Source organism: Primulina tabacum, chromosome 5 (genome assembly GCF_025594145.1).
Source record: "Primulina tabacum isolate GXHZ01 chromosome 5, ASM2559414v2, whole genome shotgun sequence".
In the NCBI taxonomy this organism is placed as follows: Eukaryota; Viridiplantae; Streptophyta; class Magnoliopsida; order Lamiales; family Gesneriaceae; genus Primulina; species Primulina tabacum.
Genome location: NC_134554.1, coordinates 2,725,436 through 2,752,385, shown reverse-complemented (window position 1 = coordinate 2,752,385; position 26,950 = coordinate 2,725,436). Strand labels below are relative to the sequence as shown.

Here is a 26,950-nt window from a genome sequence, read left to right as displayed (position 1 = left end):
ATATGCGTTTAATAAAGATATAAAAATTTATTACATATACTTAATTTGAACACGGATTTAGATCATCTACTTGTTGAAAACACAACATTGTGTGCTGTGCATTTTTTACACGATATGATCACATGAACATCTCGTTTAAACAGACAATTTTTTATGTGTGATGCGCACTTTTTACACGAGATGATCACATGAACATCTCGTTTAATCAGACAATTTTTCAAATTTATCTCATAGGTGTAATGTCCACAATATGATCATGTGATCATCTCGTGTAAAAAGTGTACATCATCAGGTACTATATTTTTAACATAATAGATGATCCAAATCCTTTGAACATAATCATGTAAAAAATGCAAATCATCAAGTATTATATTTTTAACATAATAGATGATCCAAATCCTTTGATAACTACCTCACAGTATATACTTCTATTTATTGGAAGGTTTGCATTTTATTTCATCAATAGTTTTTATTTTATAATTAATTTAAATTTGAAAAGGCTAATGTCAATTTCAAATTTCGATGCATGACAGCGTTTTGTCCTCTATCGTCTACTGCTATTGTTTATTCCTCCAATCCATTTCATATATATGGATATTTTATTTTAGTGCTTGCTCTGAAAAGGCGGCTTTAGCCAACAAAAAAATTATCGACTTAAAAAATCAACGTTTTTGGTTCAAGGTTACACGTACGTCGTTAGCTGACTAGACAGAATAGTAGCTGATAGTTGGTGATCCAAAGAATCGGGTGTTGGTTGAGCGGAACGATCTCTCCAAAGAATCTGCTTCAATGGTCCCATCTATGCTACCTGGCTTTTGCACAAGGCACGTCAGGGACTTGACGATTTCAGACATTGGTGGCCTAAATTCCTTCTCAGGCTGATCATGATCGTGTTATCGAAATCAAGTTCTTGAATATTATTTTAATGTAATGAATTGGTGTCACGAAAGTACCTGAATGCAGGCAGAGACAATGTCCGCAAAACGTGAAAGAGATTTCGAGGACATGGTTCGCAAGATGGATGGATGGATCATCTCTTCCAAAGATGCGTTGTCATGAAGCCTGGACGAAGCCCATCTCACCAATGATTTTTCTGATCTTGATCTTGAGCTGCATGGTTCATAAAACCTATCATATCAATGACTTTTACTTGCGATGTTCACGTTTGAGTTATCCAGAATATTAATAGTACTTATAAACGCTGTACTTGTCAAAAGGCCTCCTTCCGGTTAAAAGCTCTAAAAGCAACACTCCAAAGGCATACACATCAGACTTTGTATCGCAAATTCCAGGTTGAGCATGTTCCGGTGCGATATAGCCACTATCAGAAATAGCCATTTCTGAAGCCTGTATGCAATTTTGATCTGATACTTAGTCCTTGATCTCAAGCAAAACGTATTATAGATGCTGATATTTTGACGTTTACCTTGAGCTTCACACTGTTGCTCGTCAAGGGTCTCAAGATAGCCAGCCCGCAATCACAAACATGGGGCTTAAGTGTTTCATCAAGTAAGATATTTGCTGCCTTTAAGTTACTATGGGCAACGGGAGGCACGCAGGATGAATGCATGTAACTGATCATTCGACACAGACAGAATTGTGATGAAAGAAGTTAATGAACGGCAGATTACAAGTGAATGTGGGTTATACAAGGTGGGTTACGAAATGGCTTGGAGATACTCACTTCAATGCCTGAGAAATGCCAAGAGAGATTTGAAGGCGTAGACCCCAAGATAATGGTTTGTATGTGATGCAGTGTAAAGCATCTTCAAGGCACAAATTCCTAATATATTCGTACACAAGGAGATGTTGGCCATGCTCCATACAGTATCCAAAAAGTGTCACAATGTTAGGGTGCTTCAATCTTGAGGCATTTCGAATCACATCCAAGAACTGTTCTTCTTCGACGATGGATAGAGATACCATGTTAATGATTTTGACGGCCAAAATCTAATCGAATTGAAGTGCCGATCAGAAAATTTGCTTTGCTTGAAGTTTCAACATATGTACAACTTGAGTTAGATGAATCAAGTTCAGAGCTTTACCGTGCCATCTGGAAACTCTGCTCGGTATACAGAACCAAGAGATCCCTCTCCAAGAAGGTTTTCTTCACTGAAGCTGTTGGTTGCTATTTGGAGCTCTCCTAGACTGTAAACTTTTGCTGTAATAGGAATCTTTCTACCCGAGTAGCTTTTCCTCTTTGGCACTTTCATGGTTTTAGTTCGAATAGGAGGCAGACGTGAGGGGGTAATCAAAGGGGAGGAGCTGAATCCTGATATATGTGGGCTGTCCTCTGCAGCCATTGACCACAAATCCATGCCTAAAAACAAAAAACAATATGATATGGGCATTGCAACGTTATGAAAACTAAATAACTATAACTGATCACTGATACCAACAGAATCATATTCCCAAGTAACAACTAGTAAATCCTGAGAATGACCTTGGACTGTGCAAATAGCTCTATTTCTCGTGGAACCTTCACAGCTCTCCATCTCTCCAACTGCTTTCTCACGTGACCGATGATTGCGAACTACAACAAAAAGAGCAGCAAATACTGCAATGAGTGTGCCTCCACCAACCAACATAACTATTCCAGATGGGCTTGGTCTTTTCTTGCTGTGGCCTGATGCTAAATGAGTAGGATGGCTATCAAAAGCTGTTAAATTTGTTGCTGGTGGACTGCTGATATTCTGCTCTGTGGGAATAGTATCGGGAAAGTTCCAGGGTGGATAGTTTGTCTCTTTGTCAAACTTGTTACCCCCAATCCTAAATATAGATGATGGAACAGAGACAGAGGATTTAGTTGTGCAAATACGGGAAAGGGAAATGAAGAAGCTTAGATAGATGTGGCTGGCTAATACAGCTTTACCATAAGTTGTGTATTGATTGAAACTTTTCTGGAATAATACCACTAAAATGGTTGTCTTCGATATTCCTAAAACGAGAAATATGAGCGCAGAAACAAGTATAATAGATACTAATTTGAAAGTTGAAACGTTTTTTATCGAAAGGATCATACAAGTCATAAAGCGGGAGATTGGTCAAGAAAATTACTGATCCGGTAAAGTGATTTCCCTGCAAGAACCTGCAATATAATCTCTCAGTCACTTGGAAACTTAAGGACCAGATATCGGCACCATATCATTCCGAATCTGAAGATACAAAACTCACAATCCTGTCAGGTTAGACAAAGATTTGAAGGAGGTAGGGAGATCTCCAGTGAAGTTGTTGAATGACAAATCCCTGGTTTAAATCTTATTCTGAGCAAAATGGAACAGGGAATATACTTAAGTTCGATGCAACGAATGTGATAAAATAGCATACATTCCTCTGAGATTCTGTAGGCCACTAAATACATTTCCCAAAGCTCCCGGATAGCGTATTATGGCTCACATTGCTGCGACGAAAATTAAAATTCAAAGTATTGCATAATTGCAGAACCGAACTGCTGAAGCATAAACCACTTACAGATGCCTAAGATTCTTCAATAGATCCAAGGAGTATGGAATGCTTTGACTAAATTTATTTCCTGCCAAGTTTCTGCATTCGTCGGGTTAAAGAACATAATTATTTTGGCAATAGCGTTTACAGTTGAACTCAATTCTTGGTATAAAGATCAATTTTGATTGTCTTACAGGTGTGTGAGATTAAGAGGTAAATCATAAGGTATTTCGCTATCAATGTTATTTGAGCTGAGGTCCCTAATAACATGAAATTCCCGACAAGGGAAAGGCAGATAAGTACAAAGATTCAATGTGACCGATGGTTGATTCAAGCACAAAGTATTCATCTAAGTACTTACAGCTGCTTCAGATTTCTCAGATTAGAGAGCTGAAACCCGAGATTCCCAGCTAGGCCTAGCCCTTTAAGATCACTGCAAGTTTGGTACGCACAAGTAGTTAGTTTTGAGAGTTTTAACTTGATATCCTCTCATGTGAGTATTGGTGATTACAGGTGGATCACTGATGACATGAAGCATGAAACTCCAGTCCATAATTCGTCACAAGGGTCTCCGCCCTCTAATTTCCATCTTTGCAGCTGCACTGGGCTGTTGAGGGACCTGTACAGATCTCTAAGAGCTTGAACTGCATATAATAAACCAGATTATCAGTTCATATCAAAGTTAGTTTATCGAAAACCATCCTCACATTTAATGGAACTACTCAAGGCTAGTCACTCTGAAATTGTAGGACATGTCACCATAATTTGGTTGGTTTTTTCATCCTCGGGTTCATCAACTTCAGGATAATTAAAAATCTATGATGAGGACTAAAAACATTTCATAGAAAAACTTACAGGTACATATCAAGAATACATAATTTCAAGAATATCCTGGCTATACAGAATGTGAAAACATAAAGCCGAATACCATCATTTTCATCTGTGATTGCAAAGGCTTGTAACACGAGATTTGTCAGGGATACTATCGCAATCAGACACCACCACTGTTTAGTCATTGTTTTCTCAAGAATCAGAGCCTCAGAGGAGAAATTAACGCCTATAATTTCTGATATCCCATAAAAAAAATTACACAAATAGATCTCGTCAGTCTCGCAATTAGTAAGAAGTACAAGTTAACAACGCTGATTAAACTTGAAACACCAAATAAAGCTTGGCATAACGGAAGATGTGAAAATCAAGAAAAGTATTTGGACACTGTTCTGTTGCAACCTTCAATTACAATTTACAAGCCAAACTTATTACCTGCAGCAATCTTCATTATTGCTTCGATACGTCTCGATCTCTATAGGCGTAGTCTGTGTGTGTGTGTGTTTTTAGCACACACACATAAACATACATAGATTTTGAAGGTACACACCACGCACAGAGTTACAAACTAGTGGCGATAGATTATGGTAATATCAAATGCCCTTGGAAAAAAACCACACACACACACACACATGCACATGCAGATGACATTAGCATGATTGTTATTGTTAAATGTAGAAAAATGATTATTCATAAGAAAGAGAAGGATCGAAGAACTGGATATCACGAGTCGGAGGATATCTTTTTGCACCAATTTAACAAGAACGATGACGATGGCCGTGCCCGCGCCTGCGTGCGAATATACATACATTTGCTGGAAAATTACATAGAAATTAGGGTTTCGAAGCTACCTGTGTGATGGAGAAGAATTTAGCGAGGCGCGAGCAGAAGAAGCTGAACAGTGAAGAAGGAGAAGGAAAAGCACTGAGTTTGGTGTGAAACGGTTTGGGTAGTTAAAGGCGCGTGAGTGCTACGGCTTCGTTGAATGCATGATCTCTGATGTAAATTTAACCATTTTATTATATTTATCTCGGTTTAATTCTATCATTAATTCATATTTCCAAAATAAAACTGGTTAATATGATTGGTTTTGTCGCTGCTTCTTTAGCAAACAAATTAAATGAAAGTAAATAATTATTTTTTTATATTCTCCATAGGAGTCTAACTAATTATTTAGTAATTTAAATCTTTTTAACGTATAACAATGGTCCACACATCATGATAAATAATAATATATTTAGTTCGATTAATTAAATTTGAGGCAATATAAAATTATATAGTTTTACTTTTTAAATAATTAATTAGGTAAATAAAAAGTATATATTAAATGTAATACTAGTAATTGATGGATATGTTAAAAACCTGATAAATTATAAAACAACCAAACATTTGATTTTTTATGTCACCTTATCGAATAAAGTAAACAATCTTATAATAAAAATTTGAGATTATAATTTCAATCTAATAAGTTGGTTTGTTTTAAATTTTAATGTTTTAACCCATCAACTGTTTAGTTTTCATTAACTTGGATTTTTTTGGATCTTTTTTCGTCTGAAACCAATAAATTTATCAATACTATTTATTTAACACTGATACTTTAAGACATTACTCGTATAACGAGGATAAAAATTATATTATACATATTAAAATCTATCTAAATAAAAATTTCATTTCATTTTTCAAAATATTTTGTCTCCTTTTGCTTTATTTTTTCTTTTTCTTTTTGTTTAAAGTTATTTCAATCTATGGAATATAGATTTATGCTTGCTCTTAGAAATACATAGAAGAATATAAGTGTCAAATAAATAATATTCGATGGACATAGAGGTTTTTGGCAAAAAACAAAAAAAAAAAAAAAAAAATCAAAGTTACGGCATAAAATTCAAATATTGAGAAATTACGAAACTAAGACTCAAAACGATAATTTATAGGACTAAAATTATAATTTTTTTTAAAATAATATTTTACAGAAAATAATTTTTTTTGTATAACAAGGGTGTGGAGATTTACTATCTAAATTTTTAAACTAGCTAAACTTCCCAATAAATGGAATTTGAAGTTAGGCAGGCCTAGTTGGTTTTGAGGTCTTACCCTTCCCCTTAGCCACAGTACCTAGAAAATAAGTATCTTTATATAATATGAAGTAGCTAGCCACGTGAGTCCAAGATTCTGAAGGCACAGAGTGAAATTCATCCAGTGAGTTGCATTTTTCGTTACTCAAAATTCATGGAATAGCAAATTTTAAGTTCAAACTCAACGGGTATAAAGTCGAGATGAGATTTGCCTGTATAATCACGAAACATAAATCAAATTTCCTACTTTAGCTGCAAACTTCTCAAGAAGCTTGAATCGCTCCGCCAACAGCTTGATGACAAAACCAAATCAATTGTCCATTTTATTCATAAAAGATCCACCCAAGATTCATTATTGATGGTGCCCTACTAGCATTCGTTGACCAAACTACGCACCAAAGTCTCAAGTTTCACACAAACAAAACATGAAGTCCAAACATCACACAATTGCGAAGAAACGACGTTGCAGGCTGCTAACACAAGATTGCGGGATGATTAGAACTCGAGATTTCAAATCGACCAGTTTACATGCTGACCTGAAGAATCATAGCCCCTCGAGGGTTCCAGTTCATGAAACCGTTCTCCACCTTGTTGAACCAGTCCCAGCTCTCCGGTATACATATTATTAGAAGACTGATAAATTTGTCCTAGTCCCAGATCGGGAGGCATCTCGTGCAAAGTGTCGCTAGCCAGATCACCCTTGAAACTCCACGACGGGCATGCATATTGCTCGATAGGTGGATGAACTGTTGGTGTGCAGATACTGGTACCAAGGAAGTTGTTAATCCCGAGATTCAGGGGTCTGGCGCTACAGCGCCAGGGCTGGTTTGACAGAAGAGAGAGAGCACTGCTGGAGTTCGAGGCTCCGTCGAAACATACTTCTGAAGATACTCCAATGGTCCCAGTATGATTTGGCCTAGTTGTGGAACCTTGCAGAAGATCTGGTAGATAGTTAGGTGGGTTGCTCTGCCATGGAGGTTGATTCCCGAATGCTCTTTCAGATGTTGGAGTAATTGGCCAGGATTCTCTTCCAGCGAGACTCGGGTATGAGGTGAAGTCGACAGTAAAACTTCCACGTTTGCTATGATTACCTGTAATGGCAAAATGAAAACTGAGTCTACTCGGTTTTAATAAAAGATCCATGACATTTTATTAGAATGACAGAAATCATAATATCTTTCAAGAAAAGATCCAAAAGATTCTGTCTAACCGGGCATAGACGAAGAAAGACTTCCATAGCGAGGGGAGAATAAAGATCCTGGCTGTGGCTTCCGGCGACGCTCGTTGTGGCCAGCAAGACGTCTGCGGCAGCTTCTTTTCTCTTGGTCAAATTCAGGCAACTGATGAAACCTGGAGAAAAATTAGCGTAAGAAACAATGATTTAGTATCAACTGTAAATCGATGTGTTAATATAGATGTAACAAGTCTTGCTTCCCATATTATTTCCGATCTGGCACAGGATTCCTCTGGTTCCACATCTGCTTTCTCTTAAAATGAGAGTTATTTGGGCATGAAAGAGGCCACTGACATTTTTGGGTATGAAAGTTCCTTTAATAAATGTAATATGAAATTTTGATCGAATTTACATTTTACGGCCTCTTCCCACCTCATTTCCAACAGTTCTTATCTCAGCGTTCTTGGGACATTTCAAACTTAGCGGCCAGTTGCAAATCACATTTTTCATCAGCCCTCGACACAAAACGATGGATGACTCACTGACTGTATAACACCGGAAAGAGCTTTATTTACAAGACGATGGATGACTCACTGACTGTATAACACCGGAAAGAGCTTTAGCACGTTCCCACAAATTGCTTCATACAAGCCACATTAAGTACTAAAGAAACTGTTAATCAACTAAGATACTACAAGAATCAGGACAAGATCAATACGTTCACAGTCTATGTTGCGTATAGGCTCCCACTAGCCCAGAAGCAACATAAACGAATATATATCATCTTCATATTACTGCAGTTTGAATTATATATTCCATATACAAATTCATGAAACAACCTAAGACCAACAAAATCACAACTAACCCATCTGAGGCATTCTCAAATAGATAATTTTTCCAAATATCAAGTTAACTTTTAAAAATAAAAAAGTTCGGCCCCCAATCATCCTAAATCTTGAGTTGTCCCTCTTCACAATCAAAATCCAATATGATTTTACCAAATGACTCAAGACAAGGAAATGAAAAGGAGACCCCATACATATTGATGACTTATCGCAAAACAAGTCATTGGCACAATTTATCAAACACATCTATCATAATACCCAACCAAATTAAGATATACAATACGCACTCATAATACACAATGAAAATTGAAACCCCAACAAAAAATGAGAGAAAAAAGATGATCAAGGGAATAAATTATGTTAATATATGTGCTCACTCATGCGTGTGACTAATTATATATAAACCAAAAACGAATCTTTAATTACTAAAAAAGCGAATCTTTAAACTATAATATACAAAAAGATCAACAAAAAACCAGACCTGCTGCACTGCTGGCAAAATCTTTGCTCAAGGCCAGCAACAATGACATTTAAAGACTTGGAATGCACACCACAAACCTTGTGCCTTGAATAGTAAGGCTTAACATCACTCAGATCTACATTACACCCCTCAACCTGGCACCTCGGTGGCGGACCACCATGCACCGCCCCAGCCCGCCCCTTCTTCGCCGGCGACCGCGGAGGCAGTGCCGATACACCACCGGTTTTGGGCTGCAACCCAGAAGCACCCGCATCTTCAAAGTAGATTTTCTTGCCGAAGTTCAAGCCATTTAAAGAACCTGACCCACCAGAAACGGAGGAAGAAGAAACTGAATCACCCTTTTCCATCCCTGTCGTCTACAACCCATTCATCACTTGTTCAATGAATTCAAATGAAAGTCACATGCACTATTTAAGCAAAAAAACAAACGACATAATTATACATGAAATTTGTTGGGATGTGGGTGAGTGTGTAAAAAGTGGAGACCTGACAATGGGCCGTAACGACAGCTCTGTGTATTCAAGTACATGGGAGGCTCATTTCCGTCCAAATAAATAATACATGGAAGAGGGGGATTTGGATTTTATCTTTTTCTGTAATTACGGTTATGCTTAAGTTGTGTTATATTAGGAAAGCTATTTATAATAACAAGAGTTATGATTCACTGGTATGGAACCCAGATATATTTTAATATGTTATATTATGGATTTTGGAACAATTTTGTGTGACAAAATTGAGAATTTTGACAGTAAGAAGCTACATAATCTAGAAACCATGAATTGGAAGATGGGTGCTTAGAGGAACGTCATCTACTTAATTCTTGTTACATTTACATATAATCTTGGGAACAATACTGCCTACCATCTGACCAAGTATGATTTTTTTTTTTTTTTTTTGATAAAGATATGTTTCAACACATACAAATTTTCGTCGAAATGTCTTTTACTCATCTCTAAGCGCTAACAATTTCAATTTTTTTTATGCAGCTCGATGTCCTTTTGTGCCCGGCCATGCATCTTGGTGTCATTTTGTGCTGCTCGATGTCTACCGCGCAGCTTGATGTCCAGCTAGCTCGATGCCAAGCCATGTAGCTCGGTTTCCAGCTCATGCAGCTCGAAGTGTGTTTTAGAATAACATATTTTATCATAATAACTTGTAATGATTTAATTCGTTTGAACCTACAAAATCTATATTGTTTTCATATTCTTATCATATGGACATAAAAAAGAAGATAATTTTGAGCACGGTACGTATTCTTAAAACATGTGTTTTATAAATCAAATACAGTAATAATTTAATTAATGCTGGTGGACGTATCTGTAAGTACCCAATAATATATGATGTACTATTATATTTTATACAAAATGAATGTGCTTATTATTATTATTTTTGGAAAAAATAAATGATTGTGCTTAATCGTACAGTGCACTCATTTTGTCGGGATTATAATAATTTTCTAAACATTGTAACTGAAAAGCCAGTTTAAACCAAATTGTACTTTATGAAAACATCTTTATCCAACTTCCTTATATATTCTCCCCACCTGAAAGAAGTTTTCCCACATAGGAAATAATTCAGGTGGTACCTCGGAATTCTAGGTCTAGACAAAGAAAACTATTTATTTTATGATTATTTATGGTTTGAGGGATTTTAGTAAAAGTTGATCAGTAAATCAATTTGGACAATCAGATTAATTGTATGTCAAAATTGTATCAAGTGCTTTAGAATTGTATTATCGTTTAAGGGTGTCAAAGTCAGAATCGACCTATCAACCAGGCACGTCTCGACCGAAAAAATTAGGTTTGAGTTTGGATTTTCGGGTTCGTGTCAATCTAGGTTGGATCTGATATCTGACTCGAAAAAATAAAGGTTGACTCGAAAATTTTAGAATTTTTTTAAATAATATAATTAATAAATATTGTCTACGTTTTTATATATTATATGTTTTAAAAAATATTTATTGTACATTTTTATCGTAAATTTTCATAATTTAATATTTATTTTGTAAATTTTGTAATTTTGTAATTTTTTAAACAATTGTTTATTTGATTTAGTAAATATACTTTAATTTTCTACAATTAGATTTTCAAATCTAAATCATACATGAGAGATTTTGTTATTATGTCTTTAAATTAAAATGTATTTTTTCAATTTTATTTAACATTTTTAAAAAATAAAAATAATCAAAAATTTGATTGAGTCGGCTTGATCGGATGGTGAGTTTTTGGGTTGGCTCGAGTTCGAATTGAATACTTTTTAAATAACAATGTGCGTCAACCTAACCCGTTTGAATTCACACCTCTATTCTTGTCTGTACCGGGGTTTATGAAAGGAATCAATTCGCGAGCTTAATAAATCGAAATCAGAAGTATTTGATATTAAAACTTTTATAAAAACCACTCATTTGGTCAAAATCCTATCTTAAAATTTAATTTTAAGATTCTCATAATTTACATATTTGGCCAAAAAAATTTTATAAAATTAGAAGGAGTGAGTAGTTTGAAGGGGGGAGGGCCCACGCAGGAAATTGGCAATTGATTGAATAAAATTCCCAGCACTTATTAAATTATATTATTTCATTTAAATGATGTTTTCTCAGCCGTCGATCGACCCACTTCTATTGTTCAAATCTATTCAACATTTTCAAAAAGAATTGAATCGAATTAAAAATAATTACACGAGCAATTTCGAATTGAGTTTCGGTACAGGAGGGCATTATTCCTTTATTTATTTTCATAGATTTCATATTTTTTTTATTATATTATGATTTAAAAATACAGAGGAAATGATATCAATCTAGCTTTTTATTTGTTTTATGCATTTAAAATGATTGTTTTAAACAATAATTTAAATTATCTTGTGAGTCTGATAACATTTTAAATGAATCCATATTACAGCTCCCAAAAATCTGTTCATAATGATAATTAAGGAAAACAGTAACGAGCGAAATCAATATTTTATGGATACAACTCCAACTAAAAAAAATAACAAATTGATTTTTGGAAAAGCTATCGATTTTTTTTTAAAAAAAGAGGATATAGATTGTTAGAGTGCTGTTATTTGGGCTTTTAAAAATTTGGCCCATTTTTAATGGACCATTATATCGACATGAATCAGGTTATGTTCGGATTTGAGAATCGTTTGTTGTAGAAGACATTTAAAAGCATGAAATGAAATGAAAAATATTTTAAAATATAACCCAAGAACTGTCGTAATAAAAATACAGCATTAAAAGGTATAAAAAAATTAAAATTATTCAAAAGAAGGAACTTATAGTGCCGAGAATTAAAAAAAAATTTAAAAAATTTCAATTCAAATCAATTAAATTTATCTTTTGTCAAAATTTTCAAAATTAAATTGGGTTGAAAGAACTCACAGCCCACACATCATCTCAGCCCAACAGATTAGTAGTAGACTTGAACGAAAAATAAATTAATATGGACCATTAGTTTCTACGAGGCCCAAATTGTAAATTAAATCCACTGCTAGTATTGAAAGGACAGCGAATCGGAGAGGAACCAAATCGCATGTATAATAAACAAACGCATTTCGATTTTTGCTAGACATGATTTTACGCCTTTGCTCGAAATTCTCCATAATAATATTTTTTTAGAGTCAAATTCGCTCTCTCTTATACCTCGGAGTCTCCAGATTCTGTATCGGTGTTCTTTCGAATTGTTGTGAAGAAAGCGAAGGATTTTAAAGAATATATCTCTGCAGGATTGAGGAAATTTGAAAATCGTTTTGGAACCGTCTTTCTATCGAATATGAAGCTATAGATAGCAGTGGTATGTTATTGATATCTTGTTTAATTCATCATCTTAATCGGATTACTGGGGTTTGATTAAATTTTTAGGGTTTTTAGTAGATTGTGTGATATTTGGTGTTATAATGTTTTTATTGTTGTTGTGGAGGTACGTTGGAGAAGCTTAGGGTTGGTTTGCTTTTATCCTTTTATCTTTTGGGAATTATAGTGTTGAAATCGAGGGCAACCATTAATCCAGTGAAATGTAACGAGAAAATAATAATGGGGATTTCGATTTCTGAGGTTTCTTTGTTTCCCTGGCCTTGGGATTTCTCAAAAACCATCATTACAAATTGAGGATTCCGTAAGTAGCTATTTCGTTGTGGTCTTCTGCTAGTAATTTCTGAAGTTGCTTGAGCATTGATGAGCAAAGGTACACCCTGTTTCTATAAGAATGCTTTTATAATTCCTTCATTGCTGGGTTTATATCACTAACCTCCACCTCTAATTTTCGCAAGAAGAGCTCAAGTTATTTCCCTGGTTTGATTTGTTTCACAACAATCAAAACCACCCAAATAATACATAATACACCACTTAATCGGGTGAACTGCTGAACCATGGAAACCTTTTTCAACCTAAAGATATGGTAGTTGAAATTGAAGTCTGCAACCTTTTTTTTTTTTTTTTTTTACCTCTAGAACCGGTTCTTACACCATTGATTGTCAATTGAAATAAGTGCAGGTACTGATGACGATTTTCCCCAGCTGCAGTATAATAGAGTTCCTGTTGGTGTTCGTGTAGCAGAAAATGGAAGAGCATTGGTAGGTTTACCATCATATCAAAGCATGCAAGCTGATATGGAGTCTCAAATTCACAATCTGGAGAAAATAGCATATGGTGCAGTTTTACGAGCTTTTAAAGCTCAATCTAATGCCTTATCTTGGGTAGATTGTATTTCTTTATCTGTTTCTTATTCTCGGGAGTTTTTTATCATGATTTTGTCAGATAGGTGACTTGAATTGGTTGGGATGGTTTGTGATAACTTTGTTCCTCAGGAGAAAGAAGGTTTGATAACAGAACTAAGGAGAGAGCTGAGGGTTTCAGATGATGAGCACAGAGAAACGCTTACCGAGGTCAATGCAGATGAGCTCATTCAGAGAATCAGAGAGTGGAAAGAGGCAGTTGGGAACCGCAGTGCGGTGGTCAATGCTCCACAGCATGTCAACAACCAACTACCCAGTCCAACAATTTCACAATCTCGCAAAAAGCAGAAGACATCTCAGCCAGGAAGTCAATTTGGCACACCATCTCAATCTTTGCACCCTCAGCCAGTAACCTCTAATGCAACTCCTTTACCTTCAGCTGTAAAACGGGGACCTCCCGTAGGACCGGGTGGCCGAAGGATTAACACTGTATGTTATGGAAATATAAATGTTTTTGTTGAACCTAAATTAGACTTATACTGTGATTATTTAATATTCTCTTCCCTTTTTGGATAGGGTCAGCCTGCTTTTCCATCTGCAAAATCCCTGCAATATAAGTTTACTGATCAATATTCCACTGGTGTTCTTGTGGATGACCCAGCTGAAAGCATACGTGACCCATTAATTGGTAGGAGGGTGATGATAAAATGGCCCGCAGACAATAATTTTTATGAGGCACTAATTACTGATTACAATCCTGCAGATGTATGACCTCTTTTATTTTTTCTCGTCGCATTTGCATTTATTGTAACCTCGTGGTTTTGGAAATATCTTCAAAGTGTGTATAATAAAGTTGGTCATGCCTTAAAATGGATTTAGTGTGATTTATTTCCTTTTTTGTTTGGATCGAAGGATTTGTTATTGGTTCATCATATCAAACTCAATAGTAATTTTTATACAGATTAAATTGACCGCTTGCTTAAATGACTCAAATGATTCAAATTTGTGGCTTCATTATGTTAACAATTTTTTTTTTTGTTTTGAATGGTGGATATAAACTATGAATTTTATATCCATAAGAAATTCCTTCGATCAAAACATATTTTTAATATTTTCCTCTGTTTTGAGTTTTGCAACCGTGGACGTATAAATTTAAGCATTTAGGAAAGGCAAAGTCATGGATATGCTTATATTTATGGTTGAAGACATTGCATTTAATTCCATTGATATTGCTAGACTGCACGTACCATTATGACTATTTTTCATTATAATGTGGCACAACATTGTCTTTGTCCTGTGTTTTCTTTTAACTGGCCGCCATTTGTTTACCTATGACCTACCCGTAGTTTCATAAATTTCAAATCATCTTAATGGATTTTCTGTTGTATTCCTTTCACCCACTTCCTAACCTTTTATTTTGGATTTTAAAATTGGAAGTTGTTCATACCTTATATTATCCAACCTTAAGCTTATATTATACCGGGCCATTCTCTTTTCAGTATTTCCCCATGGAATACCTAGGTTATATCAATTATTCAGACAAATCAATTTTGATTGGCAGTAAAATTTCTGTTTTTTTTCTCAGGGCCGTCATTCTTTGGTTTATGATAGCAACACACCAAATGCGACCTTGGAATGGGTTGATATCAAGGAGGTAGATGTCTTTTGTTTCTTGTGTTGATAGTTATTCTTGGCTAAAGTTATTTTTGTGTGATGTTATGTTGATTGTTGTGTTGCCTTCTCTAAATGGATTATTAATTTTGCCACACCAAATTCTTGGTACTGTGGAAAGTTTGCCACAGGTAATTCTAGAACAAACCAGCTCGTCTCTTATATATTGTTGACACCTTTACTTGACTCAACATGATACCGTAACTAATTTTGTATATAAGAAGAAACAAAGTAGAAATTAAATAAGTGAGATATTTTTTAGTGTTGGATGTCCATTTTTAGGAGGTTGATTGGCATATGTGGACTATTAGTTATTAAGTTTGTTCTTTAATTTAATTCTGACCACCTTACCATTTTTGTTGTTGTTCACTCATCTGATTTGGTCGCCAATCCCAATGCAGATTCCTCCTGAGGATATTCGATGGGTTGGTAATAATCCTCTATTATCTCGACCAGGTGAAGGTGGGGTACAAGCTGGTGGTGGATCTGATGCAGAAAGAGGGAGGATATCCTCATCGAATCATATTCCAAATGAAATTCGAACATTACGAAATGGGGTCGTCAAGGAAGATTTGGGAGAAATTGAGATACTTCACACAGACACATTAATAAACAAGGTATTATTACTGATTATCTAATTTATCTTCTTGTACTGTGGAGCTTTGATTATTTATTATCTCTTTTATCACTTCACTTGTTTTTTGATGGCAGGTGAAGAAGGTACTTGATGCAAGCCATCCCGATGAACTAGAGATGGAGAAAGCTAAGAAAATGCTCAAGGTTGAGACTTTTTTGAGTGCCATAATTTTAATTTTGTCCTTCAGCATTTGCGCTTGAAGTTCAATTATAATTTGCTGATGCAGGAACATGAACAAAAACTGATCGAAGTGATAGCAAAACTTGCAGTTGCATGTGATAGTGGTAAAAAGCACATTTCCTTTAATTTGTTGTGGGTTATCTTGACTGTATGATGGTTGCTAAATTTGTTTGCACATAGATTGGTTACTAAATTTGTGACCTATGAGACTGAAATTTGTTTGCACATAGAATGGTACAGCTCTACAATTCCATTGTAGTAAATCTTTGCTGCTAGCATGTGCTTTTCTGTACATGATGCATGTTGGTGAGACGCGTGTGCCTAGCCGTGAGGTATCAGTATCCCTGCACTGCCACTTTTATGATGTCTATAGTATATACGGAAGCTTTTACCCCAGACAGTAGTTTGACTATGTGGCATACTGTTCCGTTTGCCAGCATGAACAAATTCATGCTTTTGATTATACTTTTGTGGTTGCATTTCAATTATTGTTTCAGATGGTGAGCACCCGTAATCAATGGACAGGCGACGCTACTTTGGTTATTTCTGTGATCTTGAGATGGTACAAAAAAGAGCTGGCGTTAGAGAATTGGTAAGGTCCTCGATGTATTGCTCTCTGTAATCTGGTTTCCTTTTTGCTTTTTAGCAGTGTTCTAAAAAGCGGTAGTCGGTAGGCGGGCGGTTACCTACCGCCTAGCGCCTAGGCGACTAGGCGGTTGTCTAGGCGGTTTTTTTTAAAGCTTAAATTATTAAGTGGTTCATGAGTATTATGTTTGTATATGAAATATATATTATTATAAAATTTAAAATTGTAATAATAAATATATATTAATAAATTTTTATATATGAATCATCCACATCAGTTTACTACTTTACTACAATCGTTGTACAATGAAAATTAAATTTGTTAAACATTTTTTCCAACATAATATATTGATATTAAATCTAAACATCTAACTCTTCTAGTTCATCTCCATATTTTTCCAATACTTCTTCTGTAACGGATTCAAACTCAAAATCCATGACTTCCTTCCTCCTCTTCATCCGATACAAATTCTTCTTCGTAAATTTCCTTACATCTTCAACATTTGTCTCAACATCTTCATCTCCACTATCAACAATCCATCCTTGTGCCATAGTTGCTTTACTAGCAAGTAGAACATCTACTCCTTTTTCTCCTTGTCTTCTCTTCTTATTGATGATCTTGGCATTGAATTGAACATAAACTAAATTGTTTAACCTTCGTATCTAGTCTATTTTTTTCTTAGTATGAATTACATTAAAAAAATATTAATATTGAATACATTATAAAAATATATAATAATAAGTATAGAATAATCAATTAAGTAATTACTTCCCTCAAAAGTCAAAAGTACTTCAATTAATTGTAAAATCGTTCAACCTTCCAGATTTTTAATTATAAAATCGCCTAGGCTGCTTTCGCGCTAGGCGGCGCCCGGCGGTCGATTAATATGGTGACGCCTAGAAATTTCGACTAGCCTAAAATTGGGGCGGTACCATGCTAAAGTATTCCTGTATTAATAGAATTAATGGTTAACTGGACTTGTATACGTTTACATTTCCGCTTCCTGTATATTAGGTATTCCTTCAAAGTTTGCTTCTTTATTTTTTTGTGGGATAATTACATCTACCTCCCCGAGATTATTCATGGTTAGTTACAAAAAAGCCAACTATATATAAATGTAAAATGTAGCCTCTTGTGTTTTGTGAAAAGTAACAAATAAATTTTAGGCAAAAATTTGTGTGAGACGGTCTCACGGGTCATATTTTGTGATACGGATATCTTATTTGGGTCATCAATGAAAAAGTATTACTTTTATGTTAAAGTGTTACTTTTTATTGTGAATATCGGTAGGTTTGACCCGTCTCACATATAAAGATTCGTGAGACCGTCTCATAAGAGACCTACTCTAAATCCTATAACTTCTAAATTTAGAAGCACAAATATCGAATTTGTGTTTATCTTACATTTTACGTTCCTAAGCTTGTGTTTATCTTAAATTTTTAGTGGGTTAAATGTGAGAAATATACTAAAAAGAGGGGTGCATGAAATGTTAAAAATTATCATATTTATATTGATATATGTTATTTAAATACAGTTGAATATTTTGTTATTATGAAAAATCTCAAAGGAGGCAAATTTAATTAATCGCATTTGGTTGCTGGTAGCATGTGGACAGTCTCAATTTTTAATTGTAGTTATGATTTTCCAGTTTGTGGGAAATTGATCAAAATTATGTAATGACGTAAACAAAAGGAGGCATTATTTAGATTTCCGCTCTTAAATTTGACCAAATGAATGTGATATTTATTTTATATAACCCGTAACCCAACGTTCATAAAATATTTACCATTACTCTAAAAAATTTTACCAGTATAATTATGAAATTCTATTATAAAAATATTTAAAAAATTATTGCAACTAGAAGCATAAACGAATCGATTCGAGTTTAATACAACAAAAAATTTAAAACACGTGCTTGGTTTGAATTAGTTATATTCGAACTCAATTCAAAACTAGAAAATTTTACAAATTTTGGTTAAATTCAGTTCGAGTTAATGTTTGAGTTCGATTCCGACTCGAAAAAAATTGAACATATTAGCTCGAACACAAATCAAATTTTTTTTTAATTGAATTGAAAAGTTTGTGAACATACTCGATTTATTTACACTTCTAAATACAAGTATGCACACAAAATGCTGTTTGTTTTTCATGTGTAATTATTATTATTATTATTATTTAGTTAATTTTTATTTGTAAAAAATATGCATAATTATATTGAAAATAATTGCGATTACCTTGTAATTATTATCGGTGCGATTTTTTTTTTTAAAAAAAATAACGGACAATTATATGAAATACATTTGTAAATTTTCTAATTAATGTGAATTTATTAATTTGAAAAGTGGATGAGATATTATAGTAGAAGATAAGATAGAATTTTATTAAATATTATTTTTATAAGTTGATTGAGGTATTATTCCAGATTAAATTGTTGTAACAAAAACGACCTCCAAAGATCTCACGCTTTATATGTAATTACATACTAGTATCTCCTCTTGCCACTCACATGTGCAAAGATGAATTTGAAATCCATTTAATTCAATTGTAATTTTATCATTTAAAATGAAATAATAGACACTCTACTTATTTACGTAATAATAATACAAATTCTAATGAGTTTCAAATGATGTTTCGGTTAACTTGAAATCCATTTTAAATAACATGAAATATTGTATAAACATATAAGTTATGAACTTGAGTTTATGATTTTACTTTTTTAAACAACAAAAATATATTTAAATACATAGATACGTCATCTTAATTCCTACACTAGCATTGAATCTATATTCATATTCCACAAATGTTACCATGAAAAAAGAAGAATAACTTGCTACGAATAAAAGCAAATCTATAACAAAGAAACGTGAATCCATATACTAAGCACAGATTTTCTATCCCTTTTCTTTCGTAAGTACTATAACTTCTTTGATCTTTTCTTTGGCTGTTTAGAAACTGGGGTTTCATCTCTTTCCCTACCCCGTTTACCTAAATTAGGCCGGGAAGCAGTGCCTGTTTTTGGAGGCCTCCCAACATTCCTCTTTGTCGGGCTACCCTTTTCTTTCGCTTGCCTCGTTTCTGAGCTTCGCTTGGTAGCAACTTGATGATCTTTCTTGTCACCACGTCTGCCACTGTCGTTTTTCTTCTGTTCAGATCCTCCTTTACTGCTAGTACTTTCACTAGTTAGCGGCGTATTCTTTAGTGCATCAAGCAGCGCACCATTGTTAGATGATGAACTTTGCTTCATTCGATTTAAGAAGTTAGCTGCACCACGTTTCTTTGAGTCTACTATGGGTTGGTTCTTCTTTTTAGTTTCACCTTTCGGCTCTGAATGAAGAGAAGATGACCCTCCTTTTCCCTGGTTTTTCCCTGATTCTGCCACTGGATTTTTATTTCCACTGTTGTTGGATTGATTCTTGCCATTTTTCTTCGAATTGGCTGCAACTGAAGGAAATCTATCCCTTGTTCTCTTCTTCGTGATTTTGGGCTCTTCAGCATTTTCAGATGGTTGTGAGGACTGAAGCTTTGTATCCTTCTCCTCAGCTAGCGATGCAGTTTGCTCTTTCTTCTTACTATCAGCCCCTGAAGATGATCCTGCTGCCTTCGCCGCAATGGAACTACGTTTACGACAAACTATCAACGAGCCTGGTATTCTAGGCTTTAACAGCAAAGAGTGAGAGGCCTCGCGGTCTTCTTTCTTGGTTAAAGATAGGGATTGTAGAGAAATTTGTTTCCTCGATGAAGACTCTGATTTGGTAAATTTCTGCGACATCTCTTTCGCTATGAGTTTTCGGAACTCAATTGCAGCCTGGGCCTCTGAGGAGTTTTTGCTGAAGAAGACGAGTGCATTGTTGACAAGCAACAAAAGATCACGAAAGAATTTGCTTCTGGACACCAAATACCAACCTTCTTTCAACCTTTGTTCTATTGTTTCGACATCAACATGTTGGAGAATCAACTTTTGATACTTGGATGTTTCCTGCTAAAGGGGAAGCAATATGTCACCAAGACAAAGATGTGAATACATCAGTAGTTCTGCAAACAATAGGCTAAATAGAAGGCGATTTCCAGCAAGGGAGAATATCGAAGAAGTATGATGCATTGAAAGAAGAATCTAATCATCCAACTCAAGATCTAGTACTGCTAGTCTTTCTAAGAATTGATCAGATAACTTTTAAGACCGTGAATGGATACCACATTATTCTCGAGGTAAAATAATTTAATATTTGTACATTTCAAATGAATTTGTGGCAGAAGTAGCAACTTGGTATATTACAGTTAAATGATTAGATTTCTGAGCTTTGAATTTCAAATAAAGAATACTCTTCAATTGTTTTTCCTAAAAAAAGAGACGACTAAATAAAAACGTTATAACTTTATGTTTTCCTAATCCAATTCAATGCACCAATTTTGACTCAGAAATGTATTTTACTTTCTTTTCCCCAGTAGGGTTGCGCATTCAGTGCAATAAGCACCGGAGAAGAAAATCACACACGTTCCAAGAAATTAACATGAGAAGAAATAAGTGGTTGCCAGCCCAAAAAGAGAAAAATAATAAGAGGTAGGGCTAGCGTGAATCCGAGTTCTTTTTTCAATAAATAATTGCAAAATTATTTTAAAAATTAAATTTTAACCTAATGAAAGTATGAAACGAAATTTAAATCCCTAATCATATTTTCCACATTTAACAATGCTTCAGACTTATAAAAAACAATAATAGCCAAATGAATCATAAATTAAATATTCACCTGGCTTCTCAGTCGCCGCTCGAATACGGAGCCGAGTTTGTGGGACCGTATAACTTGCAGAAAGTCAATCAACGGCTGCGATTGACCAGACAGATTTTTAACGGAACGAGATTGATCCTCGTGGTCACGCTCATCGCCACTGGTGTTACCTCGCCGCGCCTTATCGATACCCTCCTCCTTCTTCGATCTACTCGCTGAGCTCTGCACATCGGAACTCTCCTTCATTGCCTCGTCTCCTCCCTTCGACTCCGCCTCCGATTCTCCCGACTCGCTCGCTCGTTCGGCGATCGCCGCCTTACCTGATTCTTTCTCTATGCTGTTCGAACTGCCGTTGCAGGAGTCTTCGCGATCCGGTTTCAGATTCGGTTCAGAGGTCATATCTGCCGGTTCTTCGCTTGACTCCCCGGTTCTATTACGCTCAGCCTCTGCCGCTTCTGCTTCGACCGGTTCTAATTCTTTCTCACCGGTTCTTGTCTTCTCCGCCTCGAGATCTGTGGAATTAGATTCGTTCACCGACATGTGATCCTTCTCTATTTCTTCGGCGGCGAGCATATCGCCGCCGGAAACCGGCTCCGGCGAAGGCTCTTCATCCGGTTTGACGTCCTCTTCGCTTCTATTCTCTTCACTCTTCCTCTCTAGATCCGGCCCGGCTCTCTCTCTCCTGGAGCCTCTATCTCTTTCCTCTTCCATACTCTTCATCTTCGACTCCAACGACCTGAATAACAAACGCCAAAAAATTATTGAATACTAATTTTTTTAAAAAAAAACCCCACTCGTCATTTCAAGAACTTTGGACGTGCAGATCTCTAATATGGGAATGGCATGGAACGTAATACGCATATATTCAATCGTAAAAGAGTACTCGATGTTGAGATCGTAACGTTGGACTTCCCGCCGAAGCTCGGCAACCCGTAGTTTTCTGAGCTCCTCCAGCAACGTGGTTGCGGAGGCCGCGCTTTCTTCTTCGTCGTTCGATTTGTCGCCGGTAACAGATTCGTCATCATTCTGAGCGACGTAACGACGCTTCAGGTCGAGATATTTCTGCCTACAGTTTTGTTCCGTTAGCGTGAGATTAGGGTCGGAGCTCCGTTTCTGGAGCTCGGATGCGATTGAGGACCACGCGCCAGTGCCGTGGCGGTTGACGGCGAAGGCTAGTAAAAGCTCTTCCCAGGTCCCCCATCGGAAGGAATTGTCGCCGTCGGGATCCTGTTTGTTATCCGGTAGAGCCATGCGAGTGTTTTAAGGTAGATTTACGGTACGGTGCGTACAGTTTGAATTTTGTTTGGGAAATTTGCATCTCGTCAATTCATGGTTAAGTGGTGTGTTATTAGAGGTCTGGTCTAGGGTTGTGTTTGGCACTTTATATGTTGTGTTGTCTGACTTAATGGCTTATCGGCTCGGCTCGACTTGGCTTAATCACTTTGATTGATTTTAAATAATAAATTAAGAAATATGAAAGCTAAGATTCATTTCCTTTTATTTAGCTGCAGTTTGGTTAGGTTTTTTAATCATGAAAATTATATTTTAATACAATCATATGTTTATATTAGATAGTATTGTACACAAAAAAACTATTGAAATGATTTTCAAACGCACGGGTTAGTTGTATTTTTTTTCTTTATTACTATCATGTGTTACTGTTTAAATTAGATACAAATAAATAAAATATTCGTTACATAATTAAAGTTGTGAATTTTTTTAAAGATGTATACGTAAATGAATACGTTTTTGTGAGACGATCTCACGAATCTTTATCAATGAGACGGGTCAACCATAGCAATATTCACAATAAAAAGTAATATTTTTTCATTGATGACCCAAATAAAATATATGTCTCACAGAATACGACATGTAAGGCCGTCTCACACACGTTTTTGCATACGTAGATATGCAAAAGAATGCGATTAAAATAAATAATCAGCATCGATGTTGGATTCACTATAAAATATGAGGGGGAAAAACTCATGCATTTGGGATAAATCATGAATTTTAATTAATTTTATTATTTATAATAAAATGATATATTAAATTTACCAATTATTTATTTAAAATATATAGATTTCATGTGATATTATTATTTGATGAACTTGAAATTTATTTTAGTAACATAAAATATTATAAATATAAAATATAAATTAAAATATATAATTTTATTTCTCTAAATAACAAAATTATATTTAAAATCTATAAATTTAAAATCAGCCCATTCATAAGCAAGTGTGTGTTAGGGAAAATTGGAGGCGATTTATGGAATATTCTCCCCATGATATTAATGGCAATGGGACGACGGATGCTGGTCAAGCAGACTACGAAGACTTGTTTGGTAAGGTATAATTGGTTAAGGGATCTGCTGAGATTTCCCATCTTATTCTTATTTTTATTTGGTTTTTCAATATTTTTTAAAAAAATTTATTTGGTTTTTTTAAAAAATGTTCGTAGTAGGTCGATGATATATAGTTCATTTGACGTAAAATATTTTAAGTTTAAGAAGTCTCATATTCGTTACTCAATTGTAACATTCAAAAATATATATATGTTCTTCATATAAATAGTGGAAATTGACCCTTTTTTCATGTTTAACTTAAATTAAATAGATAAAATATTGTAAAAACAATATCTTAAGATTGTATGGTCAAGTAGGTATTGAGGGCATGAGCCATGGTCCTGGCTTGCTGGCCTAAATAATATGAATGTACTCTTTCCAACAGTGGCGATTGCCCATTTGCTTATTGTAATACCGTCTCTTTGGTACTTGGAACCATATTTCAATTCAATTCACTATCAATTCTTCTACAAAATCCTAAATAATATCCTTTTATATTCCTTTCCATTCTTCATATTCTTTAACATATTTAACGTATAGCATATCTGATTATATGCACAAGTAGAGGAAGAAATTTTTTAATATTTGAATTCTTTATTTCCAAAAATCTTTGGTAATTATTGGTACTTTTACTTTTCTTACCATTTGTTTAACGTGCTTAGATGAACTCTTTCTATTCAACAAAAAGAACAACGTTGAATGTGGGTAAAAGATTCTTAGACCGTATTTGTGTGAAAATTTTTATTTAACCGATACTTTTTGAAAGAAATGATTGATTCAATAGTATTTTGAGGTTGTATTTTGATTAAAAATAAGTCTCTTGTAAGACGTTCTCACAAATTTTATCTTAATGGATCAACCCTACCGATATTCACAGTAAAAAATAATACTCTTAGCATAAAAAATAATATTTTTTCATAGATAACTCATAAGATATTCGTCTCATAAAATACGATCCAGTGAGACCGTCTTACACAAATTTTTACCTTTGATTAATGAGTTTCAAATATATAATAACAAATTTATTTGATTTGTTGGATAAATTTATTTGATAATTAATTGTGATGAAATTCAAAAGGATAATCTAGGTAAATACCACAATGATAAACAATTCAACCTTCATAATTATGCAAATCACAAGTTCAAAAAAAATATAATATGCAAATGAGCAAAAAGCAACCAAATGAACCATAAACATTGAGCTTCACTTCAATGCCTTCAACTCATCCTTGCCTTCTCCGGCCGGCGATTTGGCATCAAAACCCTTCATTTGAGGTAATTGCTTGCCGCCTTTGCTCCTCCGATCGGCACCAGCAGAGTAATTATTCCGGTCATATGGTAAAAAATCCATCTTTCCGGCAGCGATGTCTGACCTCAGATCGCGCAAGGCCTTGCTCAGAAGGCCATTCTCAGCTTGAATTAGCTCCATGTGCTTCTTCATCTCCAAACAGGCGTCTGCTAATTCAGCATACTTGGGTCCAGGCTCTGTTTTCTCTACTATCGGCTTTGATTTTGTCATGTGCTCGATTCCTATTTTGTTCATCACCAAGAGCGGCAGCCCGATTCCTACAGCTCGATCACCCCGCTTACTCACCATCACCGCGTCCGTGTCCGCAGCTGCGGTCTCATGCCGGGCAAACCTTAAACCCCATCGGAAGTTCAACAGGGCGAAATCTGGAATCGGTAACGTCGTTCTAGCGCTCATCTCAGCACCTTTCAACAAACCACACACCACCCCCGCCGCCGCCTTGGACTCAACAGACGACGAGAAGAAACCGGTCCCCTTCAAATACCCGTTACTCACAAAACCGTCCCCACTCCCCACGCCACCGTCGAACTTCTCGCCACCCAGACCCTTGACAATCTCGGAGGAGTGCGATTTCTTGAGCGAGAAATCGCCGAAATCGGGCTGGAAATTGATGAAAAATCTAGGGTTTCGGCTGCCAATCAAGTTGAATTCGGCGCTCATGTTCAGAGGGCTTCTGTTCGGGGATCCGAAATGCCCAATCCCAGTCTTGAAAACGAAGGTGAAGGGGTTCTGAGAATCGTTCGGACGATACGAGAATTTGAGTGAAGGGCCAGAATCAAAGAAAGTGGCGAGATTGAGGCATAATTCCTTGGATTCTCCGGCCACAACTCCGGATTGAAAGGGGAAACTCATGATGTTTATCGGGACTTTAGCTCTCAACAAAGGCTTCCGGTCATCGCGAAACTTGATCGAAGCCTTCATATTGAGTGATCACTACTGAAAAATTTCCTCTGTGGGTTGCGAGTGATGACCAAGAAAAGAGAGGTGGGAATTCTGTTGGTGGTGGCGGAACTGATATAGGTCTCAATATTTTACGAGAGATTCTCTGTTTTAGGTTATTTCGAAATTCAAAAATAAAATAGAAAATTCTGGTTCCTAATTTTTGAAAAATACCGGGATTCTATCAATTTCCATTTTTAAAATTGTAATACATCGATTGGCTCCAAACTGGAATTATGTGGGTTTCAAACTAATTTTACTTGTACAGTTGTATTGACTTTTTCTTCAGTTTGGATATATATATATATATATTGCAATAGCACGAACAATCATATTAAAAAATATATATATTTATATAAATAATGGTGTAATTATAAGTTTTAAAACAAGTTATAGTTGTTTTTCAGAATTTATAAATTTTATCTCTCATAAAAAAAAAAGCTACGAAGGGAATTTAATCGGAAAGTTCAAACGTATTTGGCACATTTATTCTTATTGGGAAAAATAGTGAAATTTCAGATACATATTTTCAAGCACGATATAATTTTTTTCCTACACAAATGCGTAATAAGTTTTCCCCTTTTCAGAATAGAAATTAAACAAAACAGCATTATTGTTTCAACAATCTTTTTATTTTATAGTTTTATGCTCATGCGCAACACGATTTTAAATTATTTTACTAAAAACTAACTAAATATACATTCTTGAGTTCGAATTAAATTCAAACTCCAAAATAAATATAAATAAACTTGAGCTCAAACACAAAAATCTTTAAATACTCGTCTCAAATTCGATCAAATAATTTGCCCCAGTTAATAATGTTCCCGGGTGCACAAGTTTGTTTGTTTGTTTGTTTTTTTTTTTTTTGGGTCAAAATAGAGTGCTTTTGGATACGCAAGTTTTCCCAATTAAAAAAGAGGATGCAACTTTCTTTTTTTCCAAAAAAAAAAAAAAAAAACTTATAGCAATGAAGGATTTCTATTTTATCTTCTTTTTCAAAAAATAAAAATATTATTTTTCCACTGATGAATTTTTTATTTTTTAACTC

At 35.1% G+C, this 26,950-nt stretch overlaps 5 protein-coding genes across 12 annotated transcripts; 1 reads left to right on the top strand and 4 right to left on the bottom strand.

The window, feature by feature from the left end:
- Positions 1–555: 555 nt before the first annotated feature.
- On the bottom strand, positions 556–5,231 carry LOC142545478 (protein STRUBBELIG-RECEPTOR FAMILY 2-like). The gene is given in 17 exon segments (XM_075652690.1): positions 556–878; positions 954–1,110; positions 1,208–1,347; positions 1,427–1,574; positions 1,685–1,950; positions 2,046–2,320; positions 2,444–2,769; positions 2,873–2,938; positions 3,023–3,088; positions 3,175–3,246; positions 3,328–3,374; positions 3,376–3,400; positions 3,472–3,543; positions 3,639–3,704; positions 3,806–3,877; positions 3,956–4,088; positions 4,373–5,231. Coding segments are annotated over 17 exon segments (2,193 nt in total). The 5' UTR covers positions 4,461–5,231; the 3' UTR covers positions 556–704.
- Positions 5,232–6,641: 1,410 nt separating this feature from the next.
- LOC142545477 (squamosa promoter-binding-like protein 9) lies at positions 6,642–9,448 on the bottom strand. The gene is made up of 4 exons (XM_075652689.1): positions 9,331–9,448; positions 8,845–9,193; positions 7,555–7,694; positions 6,642–7,435 (listed from the first exon to the last, which is right to left on the bottom strand). Exons 1-4 carry the CDS (start codon positions 9,371–9,373, stop codon positions 6,855–6,857), a joined length of 1,113 nt encoding a protein of 370 aa, XP_075508804.1. The 5' UTR covers positions 9,374–9,448; the 3' UTR covers positions 6,642–6,854.
- Positions 9,449–12,335: 2,887 nt separating this feature from the next.
- Positions 12,336–16,844, top strand: LOC142545476 (protein EMSY-LIKE 3-like). Of its 6 annotated transcripts, none has more exons than XM_075652683.1 (10): positions 12,336–12,632; positions 12,819–13,022; positions 13,331–13,533; positions 13,645–14,001; positions 14,089–14,277; positions 15,098–15,166; positions 15,585–15,800; positions 15,895–15,963; positions 16,047–16,104; positions 16,498–16,844. In XM_075652683.1, the coding sequence occupies exons 2-10, from the start codon at positions 13,013–13,015 to the stop codon at positions 16,512–16,514; spliced, it is 1,188 nt and encodes a 395-aa protein (XP_075508798.1). In that variant the 5' UTR covers positions 12,336–12,632; positions 12,819–13,012; the 3' UTR covers positions 16,515–16,844. The 6 variants fall into 6 exon arrangements, with proteins under 6 accessions (XP_075508798.1, XP_075508801.1, XP_075508802.1 ...); XM_075652686.1 differs by adding an exon at positions 13,111–13,235 and having other exon boundaries at positions 12,336–13,022; XM_075652687.1 differs by lacking the exon at positions 12,819–13,022.
- A 2,474-nt stretch (positions 16,845–19,318) lies between these two features.
- Positions 19,319–22,689, bottom strand: LOC142545475 (uncharacterized). Of its 3 annotated transcripts, none has more exons than XM_075652679.1 (3): positions 22,194–22,689; positions 21,332–22,046; positions 19,319–20,565 (listed from the first exon to the last, which is right to left on the bottom strand). In XM_075652679.1, the coding sequence occupies exons 1-3, from the start codon at positions 22,559–22,561 to the stop codon at positions 19,501–19,503; spliced, it is 2,148 nt and encodes a 715-aa protein (XP_075508794.1). In that variant the 5' UTR covers positions 22,562–22,689; the 3' UTR covers positions 19,319–19,500. The 3 variants fall into 3 exon arrangements, with proteins under 3 accessions (XP_075508794.1, XP_075508795.1, XP_075508796.1); XM_075652680.1 differs by having other exon boundaries at positions 19,319–20,562; XM_075652681.1 differs by having other exon boundaries at positions 22,213–22,420.
- Positions 22,690–24,724: 2,035 nt separating this feature from the next.
- Positions 24,725–26,030, bottom strand: LOC142545474 (uncharacterized). The gene has a single exon (XM_075652677.1). The coding sequence runs from the start codon at positions 25,882–25,884 to the stop codon at positions 24,859–24,861; it is 1,026 nt and encodes a 341-aa protein (XP_075508792.1). The 5' UTR covers positions 25,885–26,030; the 3' UTR covers positions 24,725–24,858.
- Positions 26,031–26,950: the final 920 nt, after the last annotated feature.

Excerpts from the sequence above, each read along its gene's own strand:
- LOC142545477 (XM_075652689.1), bottom strand. The coding sequence starts at position 9,373 with ATGTACTTGAATACACAGAGCTGTCGTTACGGCCCATTGTCAG. Across the intron at positions 9,194-9,330 it reads TCGTTACGGCCCATTGTCAG|GGATGGAAAAGGGTGATTCA; the intron begins GTCTCCACTTTT and ends TGTAGACGACAG. Across the intron at positions 7,436-7,554 it reads TCTTTCTTCGTCTATGCCCG|GTAATCATAGCAAACGTGGA; the intron begins GTTAGACAGAAT and ends TTGCCATTACAG.
- LOC142545476 (XM_075652683.1), top strand. Across the intron at positions 13,534-13,644 it reads AATCTAATGCCTTATCTTGG|GAGAAAGAAGGTTTGATAAC; the intron begins GTAGATTGTATT and ends TTTGTTCCTCAG. Across the intron at positions 15,964-16,046 it reads AAGCTAAGAAAATGCTCAAG|GAACATGAACAAAAACTGAT; the intron begins GTTGAGACTTTT and ends TTGCTGATGCAG.
- LOC142545475 (XM_075652679.1), bottom strand. The coding sequence starts at position 22,561 with ATGGCTCTACCGGATAACAAACAGGATCCCGACGGCGACAATTCCTTC. Across the intron at positions 22,047-22,193 it reads CGTTACGATCTCAACATCGA|GTCGTTGGAGTCGAAGATGA; the intron begins GTACTCTTTTAC and ends TTTGTTATTCAG. Across the intron at positions 20,566-21,331 it reads AGCGGCGACTGAGAAGCCAG|CAGGAAACATCCAAGTATCA; the intron begins GTGAATATTTAA and ends CTTCCCCTTTAG.
- LOC142545474 (XM_075652677.1), bottom strand. The coding sequence starts at position 25,884 with ATGAAGGCTTCGATCAAGTTTCGCGATGACCGGAAGCCTTTGTTGAGA.